Here is a 13,598-nt window from a genome sequence, read left to right on the forward strand (position 1 = left end):
GGATGTGCCTATGGTTTCAGTGGGAAGGCTGGATACTATCTGTTGACCAGGACAAGACCTGGAGTAATGCGCTTAGCCAGGATAGAGATGAAAAACCAAGTTGTTCCCTAAGAGAGTATTTCCAGGTGTGGGGCTAGAAACTCTTCAAAGCTAGAGTATATAAAGTTTCTCCCTGATAATTCATTCAAGCATTGGGATTTCTTCCACTGCAGAACACTCTTAAGGCTTGGCCCACTAAACTCCTAGGAAAACTGTTAGGATGTCTATGGAAGCCAAGGTCACCCTCAGAGAGATTTAATGCTGCTCTGCTGTGTGCCAGTCCCCATGGCCCTTTCAGAGAGCTCTGTTCCCGTGGTGCCTTTTTGCTGCAGCCACCTCAACTCCCCTAAAGGGGGTTTCAAATGATGGAGGGGAAAAAAAACCCACACGGCACATTGTAAATTAATGCTGACAATGTCAACATTAATTTATGCCAGAAAGTCATGAGGAATAGATGGTGGAAAGAGTGGTAGTGAAGAACACAGTATTTCCTGTGTCCTGTTCTCCTAGAGCACCTGGGGAAGGGCTGCCACAGCTGTGGTGGATCACAGCACAGAGCCAGCACTCTCTCCCTCTCTGAAATGGCCACTTTGTGGCCTCCTGCACAGACAGGATTGCTGCTCACAAAGCTGGCTTAGTTCAGCACAGTTGCCATTAGAATGTATTGCAAAAATAAGTAAGGAGGTCTGGCATTGCAAGTCCTGCAGTGAAGAAAGTTCTGGTGCTAGTCCCAGGCATGTCAAAATTGAGGTTTGTGAGCAACAGTGGAGAATGCCTCTGATATTTTTGGTTATCACTACTAACATGGTGGAAATCACCAAAACCAGTATAAACTGGAGAACTGAGTGAAAAGACAGGACCTAAATCTTCTGAGGGAATCCTGTCTCTGGTACTCTTGGTCATGAGTAAGTGTAAGGCAGCTGTTTGGACTCATCTCTACCTCCAAAATCTCTAGTACTGACAGTTACCCACTTTGGTTTTACCTCTGGATTAAAAATAAATTAATCTCTCCATGAAAATGAAGTATTTTAGCTGTGTTGTGAAATTATAAACCACCTGAAGCCAGGAGGAATTTGTTTTGTTTCAATAGATGTGTACCCTCTGCATGTGGTTTCGAAACTCAGAATTGCACAGGCATGGTAGTGAACCTGAGATTGTCATGTGTGTAATCTTTTAAATACTATTTAGATTTCTTTTTCCTTCTGAAAGGCTCAGTGTGGCTGTAAAATGAGTGTAAGATTATGTGAAACCATTCTGAATTGAGGTGATTAGGAGTTTAACTTTACTGTTTAAAAATATTTAGGTTGCAGATTTGGTGTTTTGTGTTTTCCTAGGCAGCTGTTTATTTTTAAGAAATTGAAGTTAGGATGAAAAATAGTGTGATAAAATGATGAGTCAGGTTGTCAAAAGCCAAAAAATTCCAACAGGTATACATGCTATAATAATGCGTATTTTTATTTTTGCAACATCTGACTCACAATCTTGATTATGTATTCTGCTAAGTTCAAAGTTTTCTTACACAAAGAGAGAGCTATATGAAACAACTATGCTTCAAATAATTTTACTTCAATTGTTGTAACAGGTTTTGGAGTTTAAATCATTAACAACCTCTGTGTGAACTTTTATCCAAATGACTGCAAGTCACAAAGAGAGCACTTCTCTTTCACGGAGTACCTTTTGTGCTTTAGTGAGACCCAATCCCTCTTCTATTTTTTTTCTCCACCTTCATGTCTGTCTTTGAAGAAAGATGTGTGATTTGTGAAGTAATGAGAGTATGTATCAGTTAATGAAAGCTGCTATCCTGGCTTCATAATGCACACTGGAATTGCTTCAGGATCAAGCTTCATATACCTGCATTACAGCAGGGAAAAAAAAAAAGTAAATTTCAGAAGTCCAGATTGCTGTGTGCACTGTAGACGTATCATGTAGCAGTTAAATCAACCATTAGGGGTGACCTAATCTTGATTTCCTCCCCCCTCCACACACACACACACACCCCCCTCTCAAGGAGTTGTGATTTTCATGCTCCTTGTATTCTTTCCACTTTTTAAAACCTGCACTGAAGTTGTCAGGATACCAACCTGCCCACCTTTCTTTCTGGCTTATTTTGGATGCTTGTTTTGGCCTGGAGGGAGTTGTGTATAAAGCAGCCTCTCCCTCCCACACCGAAGTTTGGCTGCATAAACCCCTTCGGCCCCTGTGCTTTGTGAAGGGATAGCTGAGCCCATCCGAAAAATTCTATGGGGTTAGCTGTGCACCACAATTTTGCTTTTCTAACACAGGAAGACAAAACGCCGTAATTAAAAAAAAAAAAAAAAAGGTTGATGCTATTATTTTCCTTCTCACCACAAACGAGGGGATTACAGTGCCAATGGTCAAGACCCACAAATTCACACACACACCTTTTTTGGTTTTTAATTTTAATTTTTTAAAATTTTTTTAATTTTTTTTAAGAGCGGATTGGCAGCGGGTGCAGGACCGGGGCAGCGCATCCTCCGCCGCCGCGCAGCGCCGCGCCCGGAGCCCGCGGGGAGCGGGGGCACCGTCCCCTGTGCTCCAGCGGGGCGCGCGTGTGTCTGTGCGTGTGTCCGTGCGTGTGCCCGCCCGCCGGGGCTGTGCGGGGGTGTGTGCGGTGTCCCTGCCCGCCCGCGGGCGCGCCGGGAGCGCCGCCGCCGCCGCTGCCCTTTGATCCCGGCGTTAGTGTTAGTTAGGGGCCGGCAGGAGCGCGGGGCGCAGCCCTCGGCACCGCCGCGCCAGCCCTCGCCCCGGCACGGCGCCCGGCGCCCGCCCGCCCGCCGGGAACACATCCCCGGCCGCTGAGGGATACTGCGACCGGGGACAAGCCAGGTGCACGACCGGGTTGCGGGGGGGTGGGGGGGTGGGGGGTGGGGGGGAGAGGAAAAGAAAGAGAGAGGGGGAGAGGGAGCCCTTCGCGGTGGCTCCGAGAAAACCGGCTTCAAGCCCCCTTTCCCCCGGCGAAGAGGGAAAACCCGCCCCGGTTAGCGGCTCCCCCGGGGGCCCCGGCTTTGTGCCTGTCCGTGCCCCCCCCTCCCGGTCTTATTTGATCTCCCGTTAAACCAAGGAGGAGAATGTGAAAAAAGGGGGAAAATGCCCAGGAGGAAGCAGGAGCAGCCCAAGCGCCTCTCTTCACGTAAGTGCCCCCTCTTTTTGCCATTTTCTCCTTCCTCCTCTCCCCGTCTCCTTCCCCTCTGCAGCCGCCTCCGTCGTTTCGTGCATTAGTTTAGGGTTACAGAGGTGAAACTGACAAAGACACAGCCTGGGTTATTCCTCTTTTAGGTCTGAGCTAAGGCAGCCATGTTGGTGATGAACAGCCTTGTGCCCTTTTAATTTTTCCTCTCTCTCCTTTCCCCCCTTCTTTCTTCGCGTCTCTCGCCCTTTCCTCCCTCTCCCTCCCCTCGCCCGTGATTGTGCATTTGTGCTAAGGGGGGGGTGGAGGGGGGGGCGGTGTGGGTTTCTCTTTGGGGCCGGAGGGAGGGGGGTCTGTTTTATTGGGGTGGGGAGGGGGGCTAAGCACGGGAGGGGAGGGCGGCGAGAGGGGAAGCGGCTGCTGGCGTCTTGTGCGGAACCAGCCGAGAGGTCTGTCCCCGGCTAAAGGTTGCGGAGGGGCTGGGCGGCCCGGGAGCGGGGGGTAGGCGGGCAGCGGCAGCGGAGGGGGCCGGCGGGGCACCCCACGCCGACCCCGGGGCCACCCCGGAGGGGGCCGCGGCCGCCGCCGGCGGCGTGGGAGGGGGCGGCGGGGAGGCAGACCGTGGCAGGCGAGGTCCCTGCAGAGCAGGGAGAGGAGGCGGCGGCGGGCTCCGGGCTCCTCCTGGCCGCAGTGAAATGAAGGGTCAGGCGAGCCAGGCGAGACTCAGGCTTCGGCGGCGCTGCCCCAGACGAGAGCAGCAGAGCACAGGGCTAAAGTGCATCCGATCCTCCGCCCGCGGGCACCCACTGCGCTCGCACACACACACGCACACACACATCCCCTGACACTGCTCACCCTGCCCTGCTCCCGATCGCTCCCTCCCCCTCCCTGCCTGTTTCTCCCCTCTTTGCAAAACAGTTAACTTTTCTCCCGCTCCCTCTCCCCCCGTCTCCTTGTATTCAGCGCTCGGCAGCTATTGAGAGGGAGGCGGAGAGGAGGGGAAGGGACCTAAAAATACCCTGCCCCTGCACGGCCCCAGGGCTGCTTTAAGGAGAGCGTGGGGTGGATGGAGGGGTCATTTGTCTGTCCCCGGCACATCTGCTCGGAGCGTGCCTGCAGCCCCTCCGCGCCGAGCTCGGGGCAGGGCGAGAGCTGAGCCGCCGGTGCCGGAGCCGGGCTCGGTCACCGGGAGTTCACCGGGGCGGCTCCTGCCCCTGCCCGCGGGGCGCTGCTGCGGGCGGAGCGCGGCCCGGCCCCCGCTCCGCTCTGCGGGCAGAGGGGCTGGGGCAGCGCTCCCCGCGCCCTTCCCGCACCGGCACACGGGCCGGCATGGGAGATGTGGGCGCGGGGGGCGGCAGGCTGGGGGCGAGGGGGAAGCGCTTTCAGCCCCGCAAGATTTGTCTCCCCTTTTCCTTTCCTGCCGCCTCGAGGCAAGGGCATGAGTTGTGGTGGGCTTTGCTTCGGGGGGGGTTGATGTTCGAGGTTGGTTTTGGGGGTTCCCCCCCCCCCCCCCCTTCTCCCTTCCTCTTGCCGTTTGCCCCCGCACAGCCCTTTGGGGTCCGCTCGCCGGAGAGCTGAGCCAGCAGCCCCCGTTCCTCCCGCAGAGCATGGCCGGGCTCGGCTCGGCCGGGCTCGGCTCGTGGGGAGCGGCGGGAGCGCGGCGCCCGCCTCTGCAGCGCCCCGGCCCCGGCGCGGCGGGCGGGGGCAGGGGCCAAGCCCGGGCGCTCAGGGGCGTTCCGGGGGGCGGCCGCGGGTGGCCCGGCTCGGCAGGAGCGCCGCGGGGCTCCCGGGGCGGGCGGAGGCGGCGGGGCCGCGCCGGGCTGGCGGCTGACCTTGCCCTCGCCCCCGCCCCGGCGCTGCCCTCCGCCCGCCCCTGGGGCTGACATCAAACCTGGGCTCCATCTTAGCTCGGCCGGGCGCTGCCGAGCGCGGCGGCGGGGGCTCGGCTCGGCTCGGCTCCGCGGGCCCGGCCCTGCGCTGCCCCCGCCTCCGGGTTGCGGCTGAGGCCGCCCGCGGCCCCGACCTCCTGACCGCCGCGCCGGGGGAAGTCACGGCTTTTTCTGGGCCGAGGAACAATTGCCTTCATTGTGCACATAGAGTTCGGCGTGTGTTATTATTTTGATTATTTTTTTTTTTTTAATACGGCCTAATTTGTACTTCTTTCGGATTAATTTTTTAGTTCAGTTCATGGGAGGAGGGATTTTTTTTCCTGGTGTGTGAAAGGCGCACCCACCTTAGTCCCACTCAAATGCTACCTTTTAGTGGGATTTATTTATTTTAATTTCTTTTGCAACTAGATTGCACTGGATCAAGAGCTATTATCTGACAATAGTAGTAATACTTTGGATAACTCAGAATAATAGTGTTCTAGATTAAGAAAATATCTTGGAATTCAGTGTGCAGATGGTGTAAATAGTGATTTGGTTTGGATGGTTTTTTTGTTTGATATTTTTGTTGTTGTTTTGGGGGTTTTTTTAAGCAACATGTTGCTTTGATGGGTACTCAGTGTAAAATACGTTTTATTCTCTGATTCTCGCTGGTTTCAGCAATACATTTCTTAGCGGGACAGAGGGTGTATTTCATGTTGAAGTATCAATGGTGGCAGAAGAATGTAAAGTGCCCCATGCGCATCCCAGAAGGAGCTGTCAGCTGCTGTGCTCAACCTTGACTCTGCCCCACTGCGGGCACCGCGCTGTGATTCACTCCCAAGTCATGTTGCAGGTTGCTGCTGGTGCCCGAATGCTCTCCAGGACACCTAAGTGATGTAGCATCCTACCAAACCTCCCTGGGATAGTTGGGCTTCTGTTGCAGTTGTTTGGGAATAAATAGTCACATGTCGATACACAGAATCATTTGTGAGCGTTACAGTGTAACTGAGCAAATGTGACTTAGCCTGGCAAGTCCTTGTTGGCTCTAGTGCAGCTTGGGTAGCAAGAACCCTGTTCTCAGGGTTGCTGGGCCTTCATTAGTCCCTCATGCATTGTTACATACCCTGCAGAGCACCTGAGGATTGCTGTCACTGCTGACTAGCACCCTGATTTTGTACTTCTGCCCACTGACTCCACTGGACAGCCCTCACCTACATTTGCAGGTAGTTTCACTTGAGGAGACTGCCCTGCCAAAAAACATGTGATGGTGAAGAAGTGCTCTGGACAAGACTTTGCTGGAGATGTACCAGGCTGCTGCAAGAGTTTAATTCAGTTCCAAGGGAGCTGCTAGATACTGACATATCAGTGTTTGAGGGAAGAGAGGGGTTGATATTATTAGATACAATAATAATGTGTTTGGGTGGCATCTGCTTAAAATGGCAGAGTTAAGGTTGAGCTTTCAGTGACTGGAGTTGTTCACAACATAATTTAGTTTGGAAAGGTCCTTTGGAGGTTGTCTGGCCTAGCCCCCTGCTCAAAGCAGGATGAACCTCAGGGTTCACTCAGATGGATGGGCCCTTTGAGGCTCCAGTATATTTAGATGTATTGTAAAGTGGAGTTTTTGTGTCCAAAGAAGTCAAGTTTGGGGAACTGTTGAGTTGCAGATGCCAGCAGAATGTCTTCAATCATACTCTGTGAAACAAAGAGAAAGTGCATCCTTCTTAATTTAAGATACAAATGAATGAGGAAAGGATTTTAGATGTTCCTTGACAGACCATGGCTTGTTCATACCCAGCCAAAACACTGCAGCTGTGTGGACTTAGTTTACAATGGCAGAATTAAGTCTATAACTTAAATTTTTGCCCAGTTCATGTGTGTCTTATGATTACATTTGGATGTGGCTACCTTGGCAAGTCAATTTACTTCCACTGGAATGTTTTAAGGAATTTTGCTCATTTCTGTGTGTATGTGCATTAGGAGGGTTTTTTCCCAGCTACTTTAGCAGTTCGATATTTGTTTCTCACTTATTCAGCATAAGAATCTTTAAAAATGTATATATAAACACAACCCTGTCTTTCTTCTTGTTGCCTCGCTTCCCATTCTACCTCAGGCTGTTGTTTTCTTTACTGAGGATTCCTGAAAGTCTGCTACCTCTGAACTTCTCATGTGACTCGGAAGAGCTCAGCCTGAAAAGTAAAAGTTTTGGGAAGTCTTCAGGCACTCGAGTAAATGTTTAAGATCTAGAGCACCACGTTGCCTTAAGTGCAGCAATCGATACTCCTTGGGGTTTGGTTCTGTCTCGGAGGCTTGTCAGCAATGCAATTTGCGAATGAATGCCACAATTCCATTTATTCAAAGCTTGCATTTATTACTGTCTCAGGCAGAATTAAATGCTACATTGAGAAGTTTGAACTGCTGCTAGTTTCTGAGGAATGTTTTCAATGCAGGACAAACTGCAGTGGCAGTTTCTTCTGGAGTTGTTTTGTTAAAGGAGGAGATGCAGAATTGATACAGTACTAGTTTCCATATCAAAAGTTGGATATCTGACTATGAGCAGGTCTAACTCTTCTTCCTTTCATAGTCAGGTACAGTGTTGGATATTCCAGATACTGTGTTGAAGTGTTCAGCTGTTTCCATACAGTAAAAAACACTTGAGCTCTGTGAAGCTTTTTATTATATTGTGTCTTTATTGCTTGATTATATCATCACAGGAAAAAAAATGCTGTCAAACAAGTAAATTAACCATGATTTAGAGCTTCCTTCATTTTTTATTTCTGCAGCTTGCTTCATCTGATACTTTCTGATAGCAAGACAGGATGCATTGGATGGGTTTGTCAAAAGACTTCCCAATGTCAGGAGTGCTTTTGCTGTTATTTGGTAGTTAAGAGTTGCTGCCAAAACAAAACACTTTTGCTGGGAGCAGCAATCTTTCTCTTTCAGATGAATGTTTTACTTTACTAGCACACATGGCATGTATAAGGGGAACCTTTTATTTATTCTTCTAACATGTTTTATTTATTCTTCTAACATGCTTACTATTTTTGACCTCTTACCACTGCAGGGATCTTGATATGGCACATAGTTCACAAGAGAATCCACATAGGGAAAATTATTATTTTTGATGAGGTTAATAATTTCAATGCTCTCATTATGGTTGTGCTGGTGGTGCTGTAATGCACCTCTCAAATAAACAGCAGCCTTTTGGTGGATTGAGTAACAACCCCATTACTCCATCTGAAAACACTTCTCTCATTTTGTCCATCTTGTGCTAATGAAGTCCTCACAGATTTTTCAAAAATACCTTTTCCCTTTATGGGGACCCTTTCTGACATGTAAAATCTGTCTCTTTAAATTTGTATGCTTATTATTTTGTTTGTTTGTTTGTTACTAAGTCACATTTACATGATCATTCAGTGATAAACGTCTAAAGCACATCAATGGTAGGCTATGTCTTAGTGTTGTCTGATGGTACAAAATATGGATAAATCACACTGGAGTATAGGTTGGGCTACCAAAGAGTCAGTGTTGTGCTCATTAAGTTAATTAAGTCTTTAGGATCTTATGAGTGAGATTTTAGAGGGGGTAGGGGTGCCAAAGATTTAGAACAAAACCACAAACCTTAGAGTTGGCCAAACAGCAAACCAGCAGGGAGAGCAGTGGAATGGGAAATGTAAGAGCATGCAGAAAGAATGCATTTTTACTTTTAAAATGGATGAAGAATGAGTATGACTTAATCTTTCTAGCAGAGTGATTGTTGTCTTTCTCAAATGTAAGAAGGCAGGAGTAGGAGGAATTAAGTTTAGAAAAAAAAGAAGGAAGAAGAGGAGCCAGGAGGAGCTGGCTGTTCAAAGTGAAGTATTAGTAATTTCCTATAATTTAATCAGACCAGATCCCAGAGCAAGATAATGAGAGCATGACCTACAAAAGAGGACTTTTTGGAAGTTAAAAGGGTTTCTAACATGAAGCTTCACAAGGCATGTGATTTGTCATGAAGCACTGTATAGAGGACTTTTTTTTTCCCTTTCACATTGCAAAGAAATCATAATATAGACAAGAGTTCAGATGGTTAAGGAGAGCTGATATGTCTTGTGTCCAGAATCCTTTTACTATTGCAGCTTTTCAAGCATGACTCTGGAGCATATACTCTTTAAGAGTATATCTTCTAAATAAAAATTGGGGTTTTTTCCCTAGTTTTTTGTTGCCTAGTTTGCTGTTCATGGTACATGATTTGTATCATTTGGGTTTACGCATACAAATCCCTCCAGGATGTTTGGAAGCTAAAGTACCATATGCCTTTCAAAAATAATAATAATAATAATAATAATAATAATAATATACAAAATACCTGGACTACAAAGTAGCCACCAGTATATAATAGAATCCAGTTTTCATGGGGATGGGGGGAGTTTTCTTCCTCTCTCTTTTTGCCCCCCAAAGTAAAACTTTTTTTTTGTTCTACCTTATATGTTTTCTCTGAACAGTACATGTTATGTATTGATATGGGCATGAAGAATAATAAATTATATTTGGGTAAAGGAAAAAACCCCAAACTTTCAAAAAGGTGGATGATACCCCTTTCTCCAGGGATTTTCCTTTTTAAATGTAGTTGAATAAAAAACCTCAGACCAATACTTCATTTGAAGGGATACATGCTCTAGGGTACAGACAGCATCAATGCTGCACTTATACACTGCATTGTGGCTACTACAGTGGAGGATTCAGCAGCTTGTACCCATAAGCTCACTTGAAAGCTTGTCTTTTAGGTTTTCTTTTTTGCAGACTTACAGTCACCTTTATGGTACTGTTATTCTCCCAAAGACAGTTTCTCTTTTCCTTGCTTGGTATCCTTCTTGGTCTAGACACCAAATATTTTGAATGTCCAGTTTGAATGTCCTGTCTAAACCTGACAGTTTAGGAGTTAGCTCTATTCCTTGAAATTTCTTCTGCCTTTCAAGGGATTTCTTTGTTTGGGGCATAATTATACTGAGTATTGGAGTTCCAAGTTAAGCCTAACACTAAGATAAGGCTGTTCCATTTTGCAGGTTAAGAATTCACACAGAGTCTGAGTTAGGGTAATTTGGAATAACATGAAGTCATGTTTGGGGTTTTCTTCTGAGAAATTTAGTGAAGAGAGAAAAACTGGGCTGCATAAACAGTCCTTTTCCTCATTCTTTTCAGTACTTGGACGACAGGATTGGGAGCAGAGGGGAAAGAGTGACTAGTGCTGATAGCACAGCAGACCAGGAGAGGGAAGGTTGCATGCGAGACTGATGATTTAGTTGCTGTTTAGAATAAATCCCATTAAAAATTAAAGGGTTACCAAGTGGTAGCAGTCTTTTAATGAGTGGTATAATCAGCAGTTTCAGCAAATGAAATTAAGTTCCAAACATCTGCACTGTTTTTTTTTCTTTTATTTGGGGTGCTCTCGCTAGGGTAGAAATAACATTTTTGAAGAAATTCAAAGCTGAGCTACTGTCCTTATCTCTTTGAATTCTGCATGGCCCTACTCTAAGAACTCCCTCCCTCAAGAAGGGTTTGTAGCTCTGCTGACCCTCATCTGGGGTTTGCAGCTTGGATGTGGTTTTCCTCTGTTGCAGGGCCTTCTATGCAGGTGCAAATAATTCTTTCCAGCTTGGTCTCAAGTTTTATCTGAAAGTTTCTGAAAGGGAAAAGACTTGGCACAAGCTTGCTTTAAAGTTACAACTTCTCATTTTGGACATGTCCTGAATCTTGGTGCTTGTTACATTGTGTATCAGGGCAAGTAACTTTTAGAAAAACGCATTAAAAGAACTGCTGGTTTTACTGTGTGTCTTTAGCTTAATGAAAAATCCCCATGTGTGACTTTAATGAACACAAATTCTTTGCAAGCTTCTAGACTTCACTTTGATTTGTGTAGTAGGACAAATAATTACTCATCTCAAAAATTAAAATACGAACAGATCTTCCTCAACTAGATGATCATTATCTGGAGTGCAGAGTAAGAAACAGAGAGGGTGGCAGACAAGTGTATTTAGACAGCAGCTGGTGGTGTAGCTGTGTTTGTGTGCTTTCTTGAAGCACAGCCAGAGTCTCTCCCTTTATAAACCACTGTGCCAAATCTAGACCTGGCAACTAATGACTGAGGACCCATTTCTTTATGTGTTTGGAGCAGAACTTCCTCTTACCTACCTCTGTTTCCGGCACTTTGAGCTGATGAGGAGCCCTTCTCAGGCACCAGAGTAAGCATAACAGCCTAGAGCTGCTCCAATTTCTGCTGCCCCCAGGCTCTCACCCTGCTCCTCTTCTGGAAAGGAAAGGCTGACATAATCCTTTTGTCAATTCTGCATTGCCAAAGGGAGTTCTTTGCACAGTGAATAACTCTGAAGGGAGCTCTTCTGCCCACCTTGAGGTACTTGAACATTGCCCATAAGACCTAAATATGCTTCATCATAATTGTTTATATTGTCTTCCTGCACAGTGCTGTGCCACACTGAGATAACAAAGCAAGCTCTAAATAAGCTGCCTTGTGTACAGGAGGCTGTTATCACAGCAGTGTGCCCAGGTTAATTCAGCTCTACTACTTGTGGGTATATTCCAGTTGGCTCAGATATCACCACATAGCACTGTGTTATTTAGTATGGACACACTCTCAGGAGAATCAAAGTTGTTGTCTTTGAAGGCTTTTACTGGCCTTCATAAAAGTTCTTGGTAAAGCCCACAGAGTTCTCAGCCAAGAAACGCACTTTGGAAAAGTAAAATCAAATTCCACTACCACTGTCACACTTGTTTGCTCAGCAGAAAAAGCTGGGACTGGATTGGACATGAACATGAATCTTCCTCTTCACTTCTAGCTATTCCCCTTGATTGAAATTTTAGGTGGATTTTACACAGAATGTCAAAACACGTTGCTCTCATTTCTGCTGTGCCTGTGTCCTAAGTAGCCATAGTAGTGGCTTCTTGTCCTTGGAGCTTGGCACAGAACCCTAACTTTCTTTAAAATAAGATAAGGTTTGAGGAATGTCCACTTCTAATTGAGTGCTTGATTATGTGACCTCTGAGTTAAGGTTGAAGGCTGAGGTGTAGTGCATAAAACCATGTGTCTGGGAGTGGGCAGTGCCTGTTCCACGTGGTCTGCTGCTGTGTGCTCTCCTACCACTATGAGTAGCTTTCTAATCCTCTCCTCTTTGGCTTTGCTTGTTAACCCCAAGCAATCCTCTCAGGGACAGAGAAAGCAGCTGTCTTTGGTAGCAAACACAGCACGACAAAACAAACACTTCCTGAAACTTCTCTTAGATACCTTACCATAATGTCATCCTTGGGGGAGGAATTAGAAACTCAGGGAATATAATTTGCCATGTTTTAATCTGACTTTGGGAGAGAGGAAAAGATGAAATTATAGGCAACTAGATTCCTGTGACAGGCACAAGAGGGAATAATTTCAGTATATGAAATCTAAACTTTTTGTTTCTGAACCAGTTGGAAGGTTAATGAGAACAAAACACCTTGGGTGAGTAATGGGGCAGAGTAAAATGGTAAATGAGGAGCCCATTATTTACCAGAAATCGAGCAGGAGAAGTTGCTTATAGCAAAAATAAACAGAAACTAGTTAAAACAAAAAGGGATTTTTGTTAAAGCAGGTGCTGTGATTGTTGCCACCTGCTGTGGTTGAATATTGCCATCCACACAGTTTGTGAGCTCCTCCCTTTGCTTTGTGACCCCTTGATGGGGGTTGTGAGCACAGTAGGGATAATTACAGGCACTGTAGCACCTTGATCTGAGGCTTCCCATGTTCTGTTTATTGCCACCTGCATATTAAGATGACTGGGATTTCTAGTTGGCTTTGTTGTTTCTTTTACTTTGTTGATCCCTGGAACATCTTTAATAAATGTGTTCTAAAGCAACAATTTCATGTATTTTAAAAGTCCTTTTCCAAGAGTTAATGTTTTGAGTGCTTAATGTGGCCTTTTCTGTTTCTGTATGTTAGTAAAAGTGAAAGAAAGTTCTCAGTGTTTGTTGTTGCTGCCTTTCTGACTTCCATATTTAGAATAATTTAAGATGACTTCAGTGAATTCCCTTAACATTATTTTTTAAATTGTACTAAATGTCTATTACCAGGAACGGGCCATCTTTGCAGCCTTCTTCTGATCTTCCTTATAGTGCTAGGGTGATGCAAATGCTATGGAAGTTGCATTGGTCCCCAGATGGGGATTCTTATTGCATGGGGATGTTTCTAGGAGAGGAATAATCCTATTATTTCATACATCTTCATATCACTGCATCTTGGAATAGGCTGTGCATCAGAGATGGGAAGGGTTAGAAATGAAACCACAGCTGGAATGCATTCTGATCTACTTACTGCTTGTTAAGAGCCATTTCCAGCTGCTGCTGCTAAGCTGATCTCCAGGCTGAGGCTGGGTTAGAAAACAGAAGGGACAATCTGAGCTCCTGCTGCATTCCTCCTTTGCCACATACCCACGTATGTCACAGGAGAGAACCTGGCCCTGCCTGGAAATCAGGCAGAAGTGTTGGCATTATTGAATATGTAGTGGTAACTGTTCTTCTGA

General features: G+C 46.5%; 1 protein-coding gene across 4 annotated transcripts in view; it reads left to right on the forward strand.

The window, feature by feature from the left end:
* Positions 1 to 2,662: 2,662 nt before the first annotated feature.
* Positions 2,663 to 13,598, forward strand: part of ZNF827 (zinc finger protein 827) — a 101,434-nt gene continuing 90,498 nt past the window's right edge. For 3 of the 4 annotated variants that reach the window (XR_013181999.1, XM_077176974.1, XM_077176976.1), the window contains exon 1: positions 2,936 to 3,190. Coding sequence is in view for 3 of the 4 variants with exons in the window: in XM_077176974.1 (XP_077033089.1) it covers positions 3,148 to 3,190 (43 nt within the window). In the remaining variant the exon portion in view is untranslated. Of the gene's footprint in view, positions 2,887 to 2,935; positions 3,191 to 13,598 lie in introns of those variants that run through there. The other variant, XM_077176975.1, reaches the window with a different exon arrangement.

The sequence above is a fragment of the Agelaius phoeniceus genome, chromosome 4 (assembly GCF_051311805.1).
Source record: "Agelaius phoeniceus isolate bAgePho1 chromosome 4, bAgePho1.hap1, whole genome shotgun sequence".
In the NCBI taxonomy this organism is placed as follows: Eukaryota; Metazoa; Chordata; class Aves; order Passeriformes; family Icteridae; genus Agelaius; species Agelaius phoeniceus.